An 18,243-nucleotide genomic window follows, 5' to 3' on the forward strand; every position below is an offset into this window, starting at 1 on the left:
GTTTCTGAAGCTGTGCATTTCATGAATGGACAACAATCATGTTCTGGGTTAGTTCCGGAACCCGTTGCTTGGCGACCCCCTTTTGCCTTCAACAAAGGTTAACCTGGGCTCTATCTTAATACTCATTAAGGCAAACAATGAAATATTAATAAGTGTCCGTGCCTGAAGAGGAATCCCTATTCCGGTGATTCTAAACATAGGTGTCAGGGAAAGGGCAGGGCTGCCTTTCTCCTAACTGCTACTCGGGGGATCAGAGCCTTTGGATCCATTCGTTTTTGCACTGAACTCTTGCGGACGCATGATATCATGGTTTAGTGCTGGAAGGTGGTATCTGGAGATTCTCTTTTTGTTATTGCATTATCGTTCTTGGTTTACAGTGAGAACAGCCGTCATTCTGAGGCTACACATCAAACCCGCTGATCTTGTCAAGCCTGTTCTCAGGGCTCAGATACCCCTCTTTCCAACCTGTGCCCCTACTCCCTAGACCGGTGCACTGCCTGGGTGGCACGGCCCGGAGAATCACAATGTCAGCATCAGCCTGGTGCCCACCAGCACCTGAGCGCCCGCAGCCTAAACAACCCTAGTCCTTCACCTGCAACCTGCAAAGCGAAGGCAGCCTATTAAGTTTACGCTGCCATGATACCTGTGCGGGGGCTTGCCGATGCTGAAGCCTGACGCCTGGGTTGCTTTACTTTTCTTGCTACCCACTGAGGCGGTGGGGAACGAGGCGGGGCGTGGGGAGATGACAGGTCCCCCGCGAGGGGACAATAAGAGCAGCAGGCTCACTTGCACAGAGATAGAAGCTTTCCTTCCCGCCCTCCATCGCCAGCATAGGCCCGGGGGCCGCTCTGCGTCACCAACAGGAGGGAGGCGGCGGCGCCGAGGCGGGGAGAAAATTGGACTGTGAGGACTGGACAGCTCCGCGGCGGGCTTTTCTTTTCGCCTCTCTCCCTTCCCTTCCTGCAATCTCGGTTTGGCTCTTGGACCAACTGCCTGTCTCCCGCCGCACCTCCTCGCCACCCCGGAAGGCACTGGCCTGCCTCCACGGGACCCGGGACGCGATCACGGTGCCCTGGGCACCTGGGCGCAGGTGCTCCCAGCAGGCTCGCGTCTAGCGCTTCTCCAGGACTTGAACTTGGGGCTCTCCCGTGCCTTCTTTCGCTCGCTCGCCCAGTACGGAACTCCGAGCGGCCAGCCCGTGAGCCCCCACCCCATCTCGGTGGAGCCTCTGCGTGGGAGCCTCCCAGTGAGGGTTCTTCTGCAGCTCCCCCCCCCCCGGAGTCCCGGGGCGCGCAGACTACCCCCCCCCCTGGCTGGAGCATCCGCCTCCACGGGGGGCGTCCTTGCCCAGGCAGGGCTCACAGCTCTCTCCGCGGCGCCGCGCCTAGCATTGGCCCCCAGGGGTGCCGAGAGTGCACCCCATCTTCCTCTCTGTCCCAGCCCCCCCGGGGGAGCTCCTCAGGCCTCCCCCCACCTGCTGGCTGGTCCCCACCTCGCGGAGGAGCTGAGCCCCCTCTGGCTGCCTTACTGAGAGCATGTCAGGCTCTGGGCGGAAAGACTTCGATGTCAAGCACATCCTGAGACTCCGCTGGAAACTCTTCAGCCACCCCTCGCCCTCCTCGGGGGGCTCGGCGGGGGGCGGCTGCCTGCCCCAGGACAGCGGCAGCTTTGAGCACTGGGGGCCCAGCCAGAGCCGCCTGCTCAAGAACCCGGAGAGAGGTGGCGTGAGCGCCTTCTGGAAGAAACCTTCCTCCTCCTCCTCCTCCTCCTCCTCCTCGTCCTCCTCTTCCTCCTCTTCCTTCCACCCGCTGAATGGCACATTGCTGCCAGTGGCCACAAGGCTGCAGCCCGGGGCTCCTGGGCAGGGGGCCCCGCCGCCGGCGCGGACGCTGTTCTACGTGGAGTCGATAGAGGAGGAGGGGGCGCCTGGCATGGACTTGGCGGGGCCACCGGAGAAAGGGCTGGTCCTACAAGAGCTCCAGGTGGAGTCCGCCCACGCGAGCCGGGCAACAGGTGAAGGAGGTGGACACAGGTACCGTAAGTTTCCAGGGGGCTTTCAAGCATCGTCAATCATTTCCCCAGGTGCTCCTCCAATGGCTTCTCAATCTCCAACTTTCAGGGGGAAAGTTTGGGGAGAGTGACGTCAGTGCCCCTTTTATTATCCAAGTTGTAGTGTCATCCAAAGTTTGCTCATTAATTTCTATTGCCTCACACTTATGACATTTTTCTTTTCTTTTCGCAATTGTCCAGAGTTTGGTTACTCGTGCGTTTTGTCAGCTGTTCAGATGATAAATTCTCATACTTCTGGGATGATACCTATCTTCCCTTAAGTGATGATTGCCTCTCAGTTAGCTGTTGTCTCGTGAGGCTTGTTTTGAAACATACATTTCATATGTGGATCCTGGAACTGGTTTAGCAAATTGTCTGGGATACCCTTGGCTAGACTCTAAGGTGCACAAGAGGGACAAAGGAAGGCAGTGGACAACCTAACCCAGCCCCCATCCATGAAGTACAGGGCTGTTTGAGTCAGTACTCAATCCCCGTTTGGCCCTTGTGCTTGTGTGAACCCTTGCCCTGCCCAGCTGAACTTCGCTGGACTACACTGTGGCTGAATCCCTTTGAATTCAGCAGTCATGGCTTCTTTACTTGGTAGGGGGATTAGGTATTCACAAGAGGCAGGTCACTATGCCTTTCTAGTACCTTCCCAATATCACTGCTCTTTGGATATTTTTTTTCCCCTAAGACGTCTAGAAAAATCTTCAGATAAATAAATCTCCTGATCTTTTTTTTTTTTGAGAGAGAATTGATGCACTATTGCTCTGTACTTCACAACGACTGGTTTTTGTATAGAGTTATCACATGAAACTATTTGCATTGAAAATCTAATAGTAGCAGGATATATTATTAAAGAAGAAATAGCAGAGAAATACAAGGACATGAAAATGACCATATTAATAACTACCAATGACCTCTTGGTTAAAAAAATGGGAAAAAAGAAACTTTTGAAGTATTTGTGATGAATTGTGTATGTACTCATTTTGGTAACAAAAGAGAACATAAACTTAAAATAATATGTACAGTATTATTTATGTTGACAAATATTCATGAGTTTATAGTCACAATAGAATTATCCCTAAAAGTGTGTATCTGACTCTATGTATTTACATATAATTTAACAGCCTTGAAGATAATAAAATATGTTTTATAATATTGGGTAAAGCATAAAAATCATCTCGCTGAGGAACGGTTTATTTTTATAATTTTCAACTGACTTAAAGCTTCCCTTCCAATGCACATACACACATAGGAGATTGACTTTAAGTTTGTTTACTTAATTAGGTAAAATATTTTAGCAAAATATTTATAGTGTTGTATCCAAGGAAGTTATTTGATTTGGAAATTCATTAGTTACCTATCATTTATTTGTTTTCCTCCCCTTGTAAAATATCTTGGGCTAAAGCCCATTCTTGGAAAAATCACTTGTTCTAACATAATACATATGGAAAACTATGTATAAATATTTAGAAATTCACCTTATATAATTAAAATAACATTTTGTTACATGTATATACATGTATATGTATATAGATGTGTATATATGTATATATACACAGACATACAGACATATCAGGGAAAAATAATATTGGATTGATTTTGCTAAAGCCTTCCAATCAGTTTGAAATATCCGACATTCCAGATGATGATATTTTTAGAAGCACTATCTGTTCCATATCATATAATTTAAAAAAATAAATAGCTTATATTTGTCATGAATACTTCCTTGAGTCTTTAAAACACATTGGAAATTTCCAAAATAATGACTTATAATTAACAAAGCATTTTTTTTAATTGTACTAGTTCGGTTAGAAAAAAATCAGTCTCTTACTTCTAAATATGCTTCTGTGTTTTCAGAGTTATGAGTGATATGGACTCTGTAAATAATCAAGTTACCAACCCACATCATTTCTGTTGTTGGAAACTTAGTATCCTATGAGAGCTTGCATATAGAAATTATTGAAAATCGGGTTCAGTTTTATTTTAAAACTCTTACTAATACTTAAATGTTTTAGATAAATCTGAATTTTCACTAGATGAATCAGTAACTCTGATAGTATTTGATGAATGATGTGTGTTCCTAGCTTACATTGCACATTGGGTTTGTGCTCATGATTGATTGAAAGGCACACTACTAAACTCGGTATTTAATCACTATCAATATATATTATTTAATATGTATTAAGAATAGCTTCCACTGCTTGGATGAAGATAAAGCATGTCCAAAGTGAAATCCTAAAAGGAAACCTTATCCCAGTTCATAACTTTACACAATAGAATCAGTCATGTGGGTTTAGAGGTTTTGCTGTTCATCTGTTACGGCACATCTGAGAATGCCATGGTGTTTGTAATGATCAGAAAGGAAATATACTATATCAAACCCGTGTGATCCTCATGAATACACGTGTCATTGACATAGCACCAAACTATGATGTCCTATTTGATATTTAGCATTTTGGTCTATCAAGTCTGACATCTATGCTAAATTAATCTTCACATACCCATTTCTTCTCTTTATCCCTTTGACCTCACACTGGGAACACTGAATTGTGTGAGTGTAAGTAACTCAGCTGAGTTAACCTTTTATTAACCCAGCAGCCAGTAGCACCTCAGGGAAAAGTTGTTCTTAATCTCAGGATTCTAGAAGGTCCAATTATCATGGACTAGAGAAAAAAAAGTTAGCAGGAGGTTAATGGGAAGTAGATTTGCTGCCCAAGCCCCACCTTTCTGTTCTGTATCCACATGAATCATGCATAAAGAAAGCGCAGTAGTCTTACCTTGTCCATCACACCAGTAAGATTTCTAACCTTTACAACTCCAAGCAGCTGACTTATGTTATAAATCATTTATTTTTTCAACCTCTATATAAATGAGGTTATTGAAAAGTGCACAATTTCATATATATTCAGATCACCATATATCTATGTTGAATACATTTTTGCCCAAAATCCCATGCAGAGTAAAGGAAGACTTCCATACTACTGAACGGTATTTGTATCCTGGAAGACTGTAGTGATGTGGGTGGGAGGAGCGATTTGTGCTTAGTTCTCTAAGTGCCTACCTGGCACACTGATTTGAGAGTATGTCTCCAGCGTTTCTCCATAAGCTGTATTACAACAGTTGCATCTCCCAGCGCATATCTCCCTCAGAGCCTCCATTCCATCTCCGACGGATAGCAAAAAGACAACCCATACACAATTACTCTTAGTGTTCTGTTCGGTCTCTTTCTTCCCTGTATGAGATCATTTTGCATTTACTCTCCACTACCATCGAGGTGTTGCTGCCGTACAGAGAGCCGATCTGGGGCTTCTGAGGCTAGAAGTCCAACCAAGAGAAGAGAGCCTCATCTTTCTTCCTCAGAATCCACAGAAGTGTGTGACCCACCGACCTTTCAATTAGCAGTTCAGCGCTTATCAACAGCAAGACCAGAGCTCCTGATATGTGAGGGTACCTCTCGATGTTGGGCAAACCAAACATTTGGGGTGACCAACGTCAGTCTGCTCCCTCTTGTTATGCCCAACGCTTCCTCACGCTTTGGCAGTCTTCTCCAGAAAAGATTCCTCTGCACTGGTTCTACTTCTCTCATCTCCATGGGTACACCTAAAATTAACAGGGGTCCGATTTGAAGTGACCGGCTACAGCTGTCCTCACTCCTGCTGTGTGCCACTTCCCCCATTCAGACCACTTGTGCCCACCGCACTCTATTCTCCATCCTAAAGCAATGGAAACTGTGAGTGATAACTCATATCTGGTCCCTAATCATGCTGTGCATTTTTCCCCCTGAGAAGATGTCTGCAGTTCTTGGATCAAAATCTGTGCTATTATGGTTTGGAATGATCTGACACTTTGGTATCTGGTCACTAAGTGTACCATCTTTTTCCACATCCAGGGCTTCCAGAATCAAATTCTGTCTTTGTATTTCCTCCCTGAATAAGGCCTTAGATACTGGCTTGATGGCCATGATTACCGACCCTCTTCCTTCAGCACTCTTTGCCAGATTTGTATGTTTGTGTCTCTTCGTTGTTAGAAAGTCTTGGTTGTAAATTCGGCAACTTTCTGAGCGAAGCAACCCTTAATCTCTCAGACTATTCATAATCCCTTGTTTGGTGTTCTCATAGTAACTGTTGTCTAGTTCTTTCTCAATTCCTTACTATACATTTTATAATATTAATTTCTGTGTTTATTTGATGGCTTATCTACAATGATAAATCCCATCGAGACAGGGCGTATCTCTTTGCTCATCATGTTCCCTATCATAAAGCATGTAATTCCTCATTAAACATTGATACATAAATAAAATTTTCAGAATCATAATGAAGTTGATCAAGAATCTACTACTTTTTGAATGAGTCATTGAATATTTATAATTGTGCAAATTAATATTCACAACAATCTTATATGTCTGAAACTATTGCATAATTCTCTGGTAAAATAATTACATATTTAGATACGGTCATTTTTTCTGCTCACAAGTAAGGTCTTTTCAGTAGAGGAGATGGATTTTTAAGCATTTCCATCTAAATCCAGACACTGTGCTATAATAACTTGCTCAGACAGAGCTAAAGAAGTTCTAACTGGAGGTGGAGAAACAGTTCTTACGTTGCCTTCGTGGAAATTATGTTTGTGCTTCAGTGGTTAGAGCAGGCTTCTAGAAATGGTGAGCGATGGAGAAGCAAAGCTCCATGAGACAGAACCTTCTAGACCAAGCTAGCTAATACACCCTTATTTTCAAATTTATGGCACATTCAGTGCATCTTGTTTATAATTGAGCTAAGTTATGAAGGTGTACTCTAGTTAAAGGAAAAAATAACTTACTTTGATGCTCAAAAAGTGTCACAGCATGAAATTTACTTTTGGACTCCAAATATGACTACTCTATTGCCACATGGAGGCCAAAATTACTGCGTCTGGGTCAATGTCAACTCAGAGACCCTGCAGGATGGTCGAAGTGTGTCTGTGAGTTTCTAGGGCTGTCATTTTTCACAGAAGTAGAAGCCCTGGCTGATGGTTTTGAATTGCTAACCTTGTGTATCATAGACCAATGTCTAATCACTACACCAAAGAGGCTCCCAAAGAGAGTATATGTGATCAAAATCTCAAGGGAGGTTGCTGAGAATAGAAGCAGCCACTTGTTTAGAATGAAAGTGAGGTAGCAATGCTTCAGTCAAATGAAAAAAAAAATGGAATGATAATGGATAATGTCTATAGGAATGCACTTTTCAAATTATGCTTCCATGACACACATTAAGATAAAATCATGTTCATTGTGCTTCCTCCCCTTTTCCCAATTTCGTAGTAAAAAGAGTATAATGAAGGGACTTCTCTCAATTTTATATTCTTCTTTGCAAACCTGTCCTATATTTGGGTGTTTTAAAGCTTACTCTTCATTTAAACCACAATTGCATAAAATGATAACTTGTTTGAGGTAAGAGTGTTTTACATATTTCAGGATGAATTTATTAATGTCATCTCTAAAAATGACTCACAATATCTAGGCAACCTTTCTTTTAGCAGGTTTGCTTCAGGCAAACTAATAAGATCATAAAGGAAGAAGAAATGGGATCACAAGGTTGCATTCAAAGTATTTTGAAACCCAGAGCTGTCTGGAAAAAATGACGAAAAGTGTGAGATGAAATAGTAATTATTACTTTTAATTATCATAAAAGAATATGGAGTCATAATATTGTGGTACAATTTATCTATTTTAAAATGTGCACTTAAATGGTTTGGCTTCACTTAAAATACTGTTTCAATATATTTTAAATGTTTAAGAAATATTCCCTTCAATTAATTCAGAATTTGACTCCAGTATAATGGAACTTTTCCCAGATGTTTATCTTTGATTTCTCTAGCCTCTTAAGACCAGTTGTATATGTGTAAATAAGTGACTACTAATAACTGCATTTTAATTAACTTTTCATTGTGCGTAAGCAAGTTCTCTTCTAGAATCCATATAGCATTTCACTGTAGGTTAGTTAAGAGTTAAGCACTGTTCGTTGAACATGAAAATGGGGAACATTTTAAATGGATTCGTAAAATAATTGCCAATATACCACTGTATTGATTTTAGAGTGCTACCCAAAATAACTTTAGGTATTTTTATAGTGGCTATTTGCAATAAACTGCTTGGAAAACTACATATTTAAAAAAGGCAGGATAATAATCAGTTTATCATGTTGTATTAGAAATAAACTAAGAAGGAAATGACTGTTATAGATGTAAATGAATTCAACCAAATTAAAATTGGTTTTGGAACACTTTCTTACCAAAGATGGGCAGACATTTGGACTAAATCATTTTGATGTTAACTAACTTGGCTATTTTTTTTTCACCAAGATTGATATAAATTGATTAAAATATTTGCAAAGGCCCTTTAAAGGCAAACTTGACCAGAGAATGGTGTGTTACTTTTCTGGGGCTTTGAGGAAAAGTTGCTTCAAATGTGAAAGGTATGAGCCAGTGCAGTTTGATTGAAGATCCGTTCATGAAAGGGCTGCTTATTTAAAATCACTATTATGCAATAAAACAAAACGTGGCCTCACTGTCTAGTAATTCTAAATTCAACCTGTTCCATTCTTCAGGGGGCCTTGACTCTCTTTTGATAATAGATGACTCTAGGAAATCTCTTCGTTTGTTTCTCATAGTTCTTCATGGTGACGCTCCCCTGGAAAGCATCCTCACAGGCTTAGTAAAGTTAATTGGCATGCTTTCCTAAAACTTGACATTTTCATCTTATCCCATTTGTGACCCATGGGACATAAATAGCCCACCAATATTTGCAGCCTCCAAAGTTTGGGGGAAGCTTAGATCCCAGTTTTAGCAAGTTCTACCAGCTGGTGGGGACTGGTATTATCGCCAGAGTCTTTATATGGGCCTTGCCTCATCAATCCTTCCACAAGAGTCCACTTGGGACATATGTGTTCATATTATTGTATCAAAATACATGTTACTTTTAAAATATTGTCCTTGATTTCAGCATATCTTCCATTTTGAAATCACATTATAGCAATGAAACACATCCAAAAACAGAAAACAATTCTTTCATGAAAGGTTGAGAAATATGGGATAATTTTAATAAGCAATTTAAAAAAGAAAGTTTTTAGAAGAAAAGTATATAGCTATAAAATATAAATGATGAAATTATGGTTTAATAGTAAAATTCTTACCTTCCATTTGATCTTTCAAATGCCTGGTTCAATTACCAGTCAATGTACCTCATGCTCAGCCACCGTATACCTGACAGTAGAGATCTGCAGATCCCTATGTTGCTGAACAAGACTTAGAGGGCATCAAGATTAAGACAACGTAGAAAGGAAGGCCAAGACATCTGCTTCCAAAAACCAACCTATTAAAAAATCTGTGAAAAATAAAAGCCCAATCTACAGCCAATCACAGGGATGGTACAGGAACAGAAGTGATGACTCTATTGTGCATGGAGTAACTATGGATCAGACACCAGTTCTGTGACACCTAACAGCAATGTAGTTCCCAAGAGGGTTGCTTGTCTAGAGCAGTGGTTCTCAACCTTCATATAGTTCCTCATGTTGTGGGGATGCCCCAACCATAAAATTGTTTTCGTTGCTACTTGATAACTGTCTTTTGCTACTGTTGTGAATTGGGTGACCCTGTGAAAGGGTCGTTCAACTCCCAAAGGGATTGCAACCCACAGGTTGAGAACCGCTGGTTTAGAAGTTTCTGCTTTTCCCAAAATATCCAGGGTCTTTTCAGTTCAATATCTTCATATGCTAGAACTTCAACGAAAAACAAAAACAAAAGCCAAAAACATCTCTCCCTCCTCCCCATCCCCCCAAAAAGCCTTGGTATGAAAACTTCTTAATTGTTATTTATTTTACTTTATTTTTATAATAATTTTATTGGAGACTCCTATAAATCTTATCACAATCAAAACATACATCCATTGTAGGTCAAGCACATTTGTACATTTGCTGCCCTCATCAGTCTCAAAATATTTGCTTTCTACCTGAGCCCGTGGTCTTGTTATTTTGAATATATTACTATGAAATCAACCTGAGATTTTATTTTGAAATCTATGTAATTTGAAAATATACTTAGAGCAGATTTTATTAGTTGTAAAGATTTCAAGTATAAATTTTACTATTCAAGTAACATATTCTTTGATATATTACTATTTGATTTTGACAGAGGTATTTACAGAAATGAAAATTTAGATATTTTGTGCTAGTTTATCCTCTGATATTTTTTAAGCCATATATCCATATGGCTTAAATGACAAGAGACTTGTCATTTTTGTGTGTAATTGTTTGTATTATAAATATCTTATAAATTTGGTTTACAGTTATTTTATTTCAGTCAATGAATATTTAAAGGTAGCATGAATATGCCCAGACCTTCTATATAGAAAAATAATGATTTAAACAAGCAATGCAGATGAAAAAAACCTTGGGTCAATTCCATAAACTTGGGATGAAAAAAAGAAGAATTGGAACTCTTGCTTCTACCTGAGATGGAATTCCAGGCTCTGCATTTCCCTCTTACCTGAAACATCAGCAGTAATAACAATGAAAGTAAAACAATATATAAGACAAGACTTTTAAGGGAAAGGATCTCAGGTATTCTGAGAAATCGATTTCTGAGATTTGGAATATGTATGACTTCCATGATTGTTCTAATCCATAGCTGCTGATTCATAGTGACCCTCTGTGAGTGTCTGAGACTGTAACTGTTTACAGGATCAGAGAGCCCCGCCTTTCTCCCGCGGTGCTTCTGATGGTTTCAAACTGTGGATCACAGCCCAACACAAACGCTACACCACCAGGGCTCCACTTCCGAAACCCCTACTAGTAAAATATTCCAGGGAGTGACACAGGTAGACAACTTTACGGCGGGACCCAACAAGCACCCTGGATTACAGAGATGAAAGTGAGAAGCCTAAGAGACAAAGTCAACAAAAAGTCACAGGACAGAGTACCAAAAAAAAGAGAGGATCACATAGAAGGAGAAACTATCTGAATTTGAGGAGCTTACCTTTGCAGAATAACTGGTTTTTGTGTTTGAGGAGACTATTAAAGGCTGGGGGGAGAGGGAATAGTACAGATTTCTACCAGTCAGGATAACAAACACCATATTTCATAGGATTGCATAAAGCACTGCGTGTGGGATCTTACATCAATATTGGTGGAAAACTAGGGCAATATACTACTATGGATCTCCAAACACAGGAAATCCAGGACAGACGAACCCCCTCAGGACCAGTGTGAGAGTGGCGATACCAGGAGGGAAGAGGGAAGTGTGGGGTAGAAAGGGGAAACCGATTATAAGGATCTACATAAAACCTTCTCCCTGGGAGACAGATAACAGAAAAGTGGGTGAAGGGAGACATAGGGCAGCATAAGATATGATAAAATAATAATTTATAAAGTATCAAGGGTTCATAAGGGAAGGGGAGCGGGGAAGGAGTAAGAGGGAAAGATAAAGGAGGAGCTGATTCCAGGAGCCCAAGTGGAAAGTGAGAGTTTGGATAATGATGAGGGAAATGAATGTATAAGTGTGCTTTACACAATTGATGTATGTGTGGATTGTTATAAGAGTTGTATGAGCCACAATAAAATGATTTTAAGAAAATCTTAAAAGTAAGATCCCTATTATCAAACTAATTCTGAATATCTTAATTGTGCCCCAGAACAAAGTTCAAGAATAATTCACATGTATCAAGTTATTCAATAAGAATAAAAGATTACATAGTGTCCCCTGACAAAGCAAATTGTAACCCCAAACCATTGCCTGGCTTTACCCCATGGGCTTCAGGCACTGAAGCGGGTTACACAGTGAAAAAAAAGAATAAAAGATTAAATTTATTACGGTATGGATGTCATACAGTCAAATACTATGCCTTCAAGAAAACAGGGGAAACGTATAAATCATAAGGGGTGAAAATCATTTGATTATAACTGACTCTAAACTCTTGCTGTCAAGAATATTTAAAAGATATTTTGTATGTTGAATGCTCAATAAATTAACCAGGGGCATCCTAGATATGAAAAAATACCAAAAGAAAACGTCTGGAGCTTAAAGAGGAAAACAAGTGAGAGAATCTTAGATGAAAAACACACTAGACTAAGCTGAATACAGACTGGGAACAGCAGTAACAATATGTGGATTCCCTGGATTAGATACAATGCATAAGGGCAAATCCTTTTGACTTTTGTGGGGTGTGCAACTGATAGCTATAATTATAAGATATTCTTTCTTGAGAACATCCTGTAACAATAAATCTCTAGTGAAAAGTTTTCTGATAATCACTGTTGCTGAAATCTTTGAAAAATTCTCGATTCCAGGTAGCTCTGTCCACCTCCTTTGCTTCACAACAGATAATCATTTCCTTAGTTTGATAATTAAGTTTTTACAGAAGTTTACTATTCTTCAAGTAAAAGTGCTGGGAAATGGGAAAATGTAATTATCATTTCAAGAGAGGTTTGTTATTGGGTTTGATCCATAATCTAACAGTTAAGCTTGGTGACACTTAGTCTGTTCTCATAATGTTTTCTAGTGGGACTAATCACTGATATTTAAAGAGTGAAAGTGAAATTTAACTTGGATTGAATTTTGTTGGGAAGCAGGCTACAGAGGTAATAGCATTTTCGTCATGTGAACATTTGGCACCTAAGAAGCAAGACTGAAGCAGAATCACTGCACTCGAATTATGATGCAGAGAACATCGAAAGTACGATGGATTGCCGAAAGAACAAGCAAATCTGTTTTGAAGAGGAGGTGTTGTTAAGAGAACTCTGTGCCTGGAAAGGAACATCCTGGTAGGTGATGTGTGAGTCAGTGACAAAGAGGAGACCCCTGAGCAGATGGACTGCCACAGTGGCTGCAACGGTGGCTCACCTTGAAGAGCAGGTGTGAGGATAGTGCAGCTCTCGGCAGTGTTTCCTCTGTTGTACATAGAGTCGCAGAGTTGGGGTAGACTTGAAGGCACATAACAAGAACATAACAATTTCTTCAGAATTATAAATTTGGCAAACCCATGAATCTCTTATTGTGAGTGGTTAGAAAGTAACCTGTTTACCTATTCTATTTACTAGATTGTTTTTACTTTATTTAAAAGTTAAGACGTTAATTAGCTTGATTGGCTTTTATTTTAATCCCAGCAGTGGTAGAAGTGAGCAAAAGGGCTTCTAAGTGGTCTACCACTAAGGGGCAATTTTCAATTTGGGTCCTAGAGGAAGGTAAGAAACCCATCTCTTTCCCCAGGAAAGCAAAATCACGCATCACTCCAAATCTATACCTATCGTTGCATGAGGCAAGATTTGCAGTGATCACACTCAGGTGAAAATACTGTGGGTTTGGTTACAATATGTTCTCTCTGGAAATGAGAACTATAGGGGATAGGGTTTAGATAAGACATCAAATAAAGTTACGCAATATTTGAGTGTGGGGAAATAAAATCCGATAGTAGCATTTAAACAATCATAGGGAAGATGATCAGGATCATGAGGTGGAGGTATAACAAACGGAGGCAAAGAAGTTAGATGCAACCAAATATGCATGGCAGCCAAAAGAACCTTGCTAAAAGTCAAGCTGCTGGCTGAATGAAGCTGAGTTAAATTGGAATTTAGAATGGTGAGTACTGCAATAACAATAAAAACACTCCCCAAAATCATGAGAATTTTCTTGTTGTGATCTCAACTAGCCTTGCAATTGCAAGACTACTCAAAGGTAAGCGGGATAGCCTTGAGCAATGGGTTCTAACTCAATAGCATAATAGCTAGCATCTAGTGTATGGGAAGTAAAACATACGCTGTGATTGGAAAATATTAAAGCAGGGGTTTTAATCAATGCTTCTTTTTATTAGCAGACAGTACTTGGTATTCTTCAGAAAGTTGAAAGAGATCTGATTCTATAGTTTTTTAAATATTCACAGAAGTTGAGATAAGAAAAGACAATGCAATAAAAACAGATGGACACATCTCCCTGAGAACCATCTTTACAATATAGCAGATGCTCAACTGAAGTGTCCTCAGTTCTAGTGAACGCGGAGAGTTTGAGGAGGTGATTGGTGCACAAACCCTGGGTTGGGACCAGAGTGTTGGGTCCATGACTTCTCAGTAATGCAGCAGCTAATGGTCTTTCTAACCCTGCCTGTAATGCCAAAGAATGCCACTGAGTAAACCTGCTAACCCTTTCTTGAGTAAAATTAAGAAGTTTGGTGAAAACAGAGGAAATTTCGAGTCAGGGAATGCTGAATCTCAACAAAAGGAAAGTCAGTCCCTGGAGAGCAGCTGCCACCATGGGATAGTTATGGAACTAATTAAGGAGGTTGGGGTACAGTGTTCTGATTGGTGAGCTAGTAATTGTGGATGTTTCATGCAGGTCTTCTTGAAGTGCTGACCGTAATATGGCTTATTTCAGGTGGGTGTATGGACACATTGGTTGAAGGCAATATAGATTATAAAAATGCGTGGCTCTCTGGTTATTATTACTAGGAACCTACTCAAGGGCAGTGCGTTTACTTATATCAGTATTGGGGTTAAGTAAATGATAATTAAAATTGTTTTTGTAAACAATTGCAATGGGTTCTGTGCTGAGGGCATCTCGTTAACAATAGGTTAACTGGGAAGGTGTTTTACTATAAGTGCTAAGACATCTTAGATAAGAAGCTGGTGTCAGGATCATACATCCTTAGCTTGACCTCAGTGAGAAAATTAGCCAGGATGCATGTCTGTAAAAGGTTCACCATTACTAGAGTAAAACCAGAGTCAACCGAAAATTCAAGACGGCGTTAGGTATAACCCTGAACCAGCTACTGCATATCACCAGCTGTCTCAACTGTATAACACAATCTCACAGTGACAGAGAAAAACACGAATAGTGAGAGAAAAAAAATAAAGCGGGTAGAGAAAGGGAAATGACACAGATGAAGTAATATTTGTCATTGGGAGCAAACTAGTAATTTTTGACCTTCACCTTGTAGAGTTTGATGCTGAAACATTCACATAAAGTCTTTTGCTGCTTCATCTAGACTGCAAATGAGAAAAAGAAAGATGAAATTGTTTTTCAGTAATCATCTCTTCACAGAGAGCTCAGAATGCTTTGTCTTTACGACCTGGATGTTTATTTCAAGGTTGGGCATCATTTTCATTGTTAGTACAAGAGTATCAGCCAGAGGACAGGGATATTGCCAAAGAGCTAAACCCTAACAGAAAGGGAAGGGTGGTAGCTTGCTCCTCTTTGAGGTCTTCATATTCTATCAATTACTTGAAATCACCTCTAAAAACATATATTTTCCACAACAGAAAGAACTAAACACCATGCTACATATTTGTCTTAATAAATATAAAATATTTATATGTAATTATTTTACTTAACACATTTAGAACAGCAGTGATTTTAAAATTTGAATTTTAATACTTTTTTTTTTCATCTATGCATTGAAATTTATATTACTATATAACTCACAGCTAATATTTCAAATGTTTTCTAAATGTATTTTTTCATACATGTAACATATCTTTTTGAAATTTTAATAAACTATGAATAACCTTGAAATGAATGGAAATACCAGAACACTTAATTCAGCCCATGCCGAACTAGATATATATAACTAGGCAGTTATATGAACAGAACAAAGGAATACTGTATGGTTTAAAATCTATATGATAAGAAAATAATCCTAGAATCTGGACCATATGAAGAATATGGTAGCAAAGTGGAGAAAGACTTATTAATAGGCTACAATATTCAGATGGTTCAACCTGACTGTAAGTGAGGCTGATGTCAATGCGGATTACATTTCAACAGAAAGAAAAGGGAAATCCTCACAACTGGACCAATGCACAAGATCATGATAAATGGGGACAAGAATGAAGTCATCAAAATTTCCTTTTTGTTAGGTACATTATCAAAGATCATAGAAAAAGTAGTCAAGAAATCAAAAGACCTTTGCAAATCTTCTGAACAAGACTTGTTAAAAGTATTGAAGAGCAAGAACACTAGCGTTTTCTACATTCTCATCAAGAAATGGGGTATCACAACTGTCTTGCTCATGGCCGGGCCTTTGATGGAGGTGTGCCTTTCTGCCTGCAAACACCAAAACAATTGGAAGACATGGTCATTACTTCTGCACAGGTTAGGTAGGCCGGTCTATCTTTTCTCAATTAAGGAGGCACTGGAGGTTTGCCTATTAAGAGATTAATTTCAAACAGGAAATTCATTCTTCTTTCAATATAGATATCAAATATGATTACAGTACATCAAAATTTGGAGAACTGTGGCTAAAAGGGCCATATTAATTACTACACTAGGCTCTCTTCTGTCTGTATGTCTTCATCAAGTTTTTTAGAGACATGAAACCGGTGGTCTATAAGGTTTTCTGTGTATGTGTTTACTTCAAGAGTTTAGCTCAACTAATTGCAAATACTGGAAGTTTGAAATCTGTAGTTCATTTAACTGGATCAAGACTTATACTGGGTTACAGGCATTTGGTGGCTTGATAAATTCAAAGCCTGCAGGTCAGGTGGGAGCCTGGAGACATCTGCACACTTTCATCCCCAAATCTGTAGAACAGGAAAGAGGAAGAATATTGAGTCAAGCAAGAGAGAGGGTTCTCCAAAATTCAAATTCACTGTCATCAAGTAAATTCTCATAGCAAGACCATAGGACAGACTGTCACTGCCCCTGTGAGTTAACACAATTGTGATTCTTTGCAGGAATAGAAAGCCTCATCTTTCTCCCCAGGAATGGGCGGTGGTTCTGAAATGCCAGCCTTGTAGCTAGCAGCCCAATGAGCAACCACTATGTCATCAGGGCTGCCTGGTGTACCTCTTTCTAGCTTTCAAGCAGATTATACTGAATAGGAAAAGCTCCTTTCCACTGAATTATTGACAACATTGGATTACATTAGAGGAAGTGATTGTTTCAATTTTTACTATAATATTTTACATTTAGAGCGACAAGTCGTCTAGTACTTGTTCAAACCACTGCGAACCATAGCTTACCGAAGTCAGCGCATGAAATCATCACAAAGTGTTTACTCTTATGCTCCCTCATATTATTTTATTTGTCTCAAACAAAACATTTGACTGAGTGTTCTACTTCATATTTATAAATGGGCACTGAAAAATGCTGGAGTCATTATAATACCACAAACTTAAAATGTGTATACTTTACACATAAATCTAAAATTTGTGTTTGATAGTACTTCTCTAAGTTAATATATTTTCTTATTCTGATATACAAATGTCCATCATTACATGACTCCATACAGACTGAATTATGCTTTAGATGATATTTATTATAGGGTGATCTATGCTTTAATGGGAAAATATTAACATTATGCTATTTTAATATTCTACTAAACCATTTTGTCATTGGGATATAGGAGGAGGGAACATGAAATGCCTCACATCTAACTTCTTCCATTCATTGTCACAGAAAACATAGTGGGGTTTTCAACTGATTGTCTCAGTTGGACATCTAAACCATCAGCATGAATTAGGCTGTATTTTGGTGACCTAAGATCTTAAACTGAGATCTATAGTGAGCAGTTACAGTATAGTATATATAAAAAAGGAAAAGCTGCCTCTTATTTCTCTCAGTAAAGACATCTTGTTAGTGTTGTTAGCATCCACCAGATCAATTCTAACTCATGGCAAATCCCAGCTTTTCATCATAGAATTTCATGCAATAGGTGGGTTATCAAAGCAGGAACCTGTCTGTATTAGATCATGAGGCCTTGTTTCCATAGTGCCTCTGAAGAGGTTTTAACCTTAAGGCTTCCATTTGTTTCCCCCAAGGACTCCATCAACAAGACAGTTTGAAATCAATTACTCTTAAGACAATAGATGGGAATACTTGTGTTGCTGCTGCTAGGTGCCATCCAGCAAGTCCCAGCTTGTAGGGAACCGACATATAGGTGGAACCTAAATATGACAAAGAATATATTTCAAGAGAGGGTGTATTTTATTTAATAAATGTCACTGGTATTGCTAGCATCTCATACCCACTGCTATTAGATCAATTCCGACACATGCTGCCCCTACATAGCATCTCCCAGGCTGTACATCTTCTCAGGAGCAGCAGCTTCTCATGTAGCAGGGGGAAGAAGGTTAGATATTGGTTTCAAAGATAGACCAAATGAATGATCAGATGTGATAAAACAAAATATGTTTAACATATTACAGGCAAAGTTAGGGGAAATGGCAAATC

The 18,243-nt window shown here is 39.5% G+C and overlaps 1 protein-coding gene across 2 annotated transcripts in view; it reads left to right on the top strand.

The window, feature by feature from the left end:
- Positions 1-1,535: 1,535 nt before the first annotated feature.
- Positions 1,536-18,243, top strand: part of KLHL1 (kelch like family member 1) — a 417,008-nt gene continuing 400,300 nt past the window's right edge. For both annotated transcript variants that reach the window (XM_075563613.1, XM_075563615.1), the window contains exon 1: positions 1,536-2,032. In XM_075563613.1, coding sequence (XP_075419728.1) covers positions 1,536-2,032 — 497 coding nt within the window. The remainder of the gene's footprint in view (positions 2,033-18,243) is intronic.

The sequence above is a fragment of the Tenrec ecaudatus genome, chromosome 11, assembly GCF_050624435.1.
Source record: "Tenrec ecaudatus isolate mTenEca1 chromosome 11, mTenEca1.hap1, whole genome shotgun sequence".
Taxonomy (NCBI): domain Eukaryota; kingdom Metazoa; phylum Chordata; class Mammalia; order Afrosoricida; family Tenrecidae; genus Tenrec; species Tenrec ecaudatus.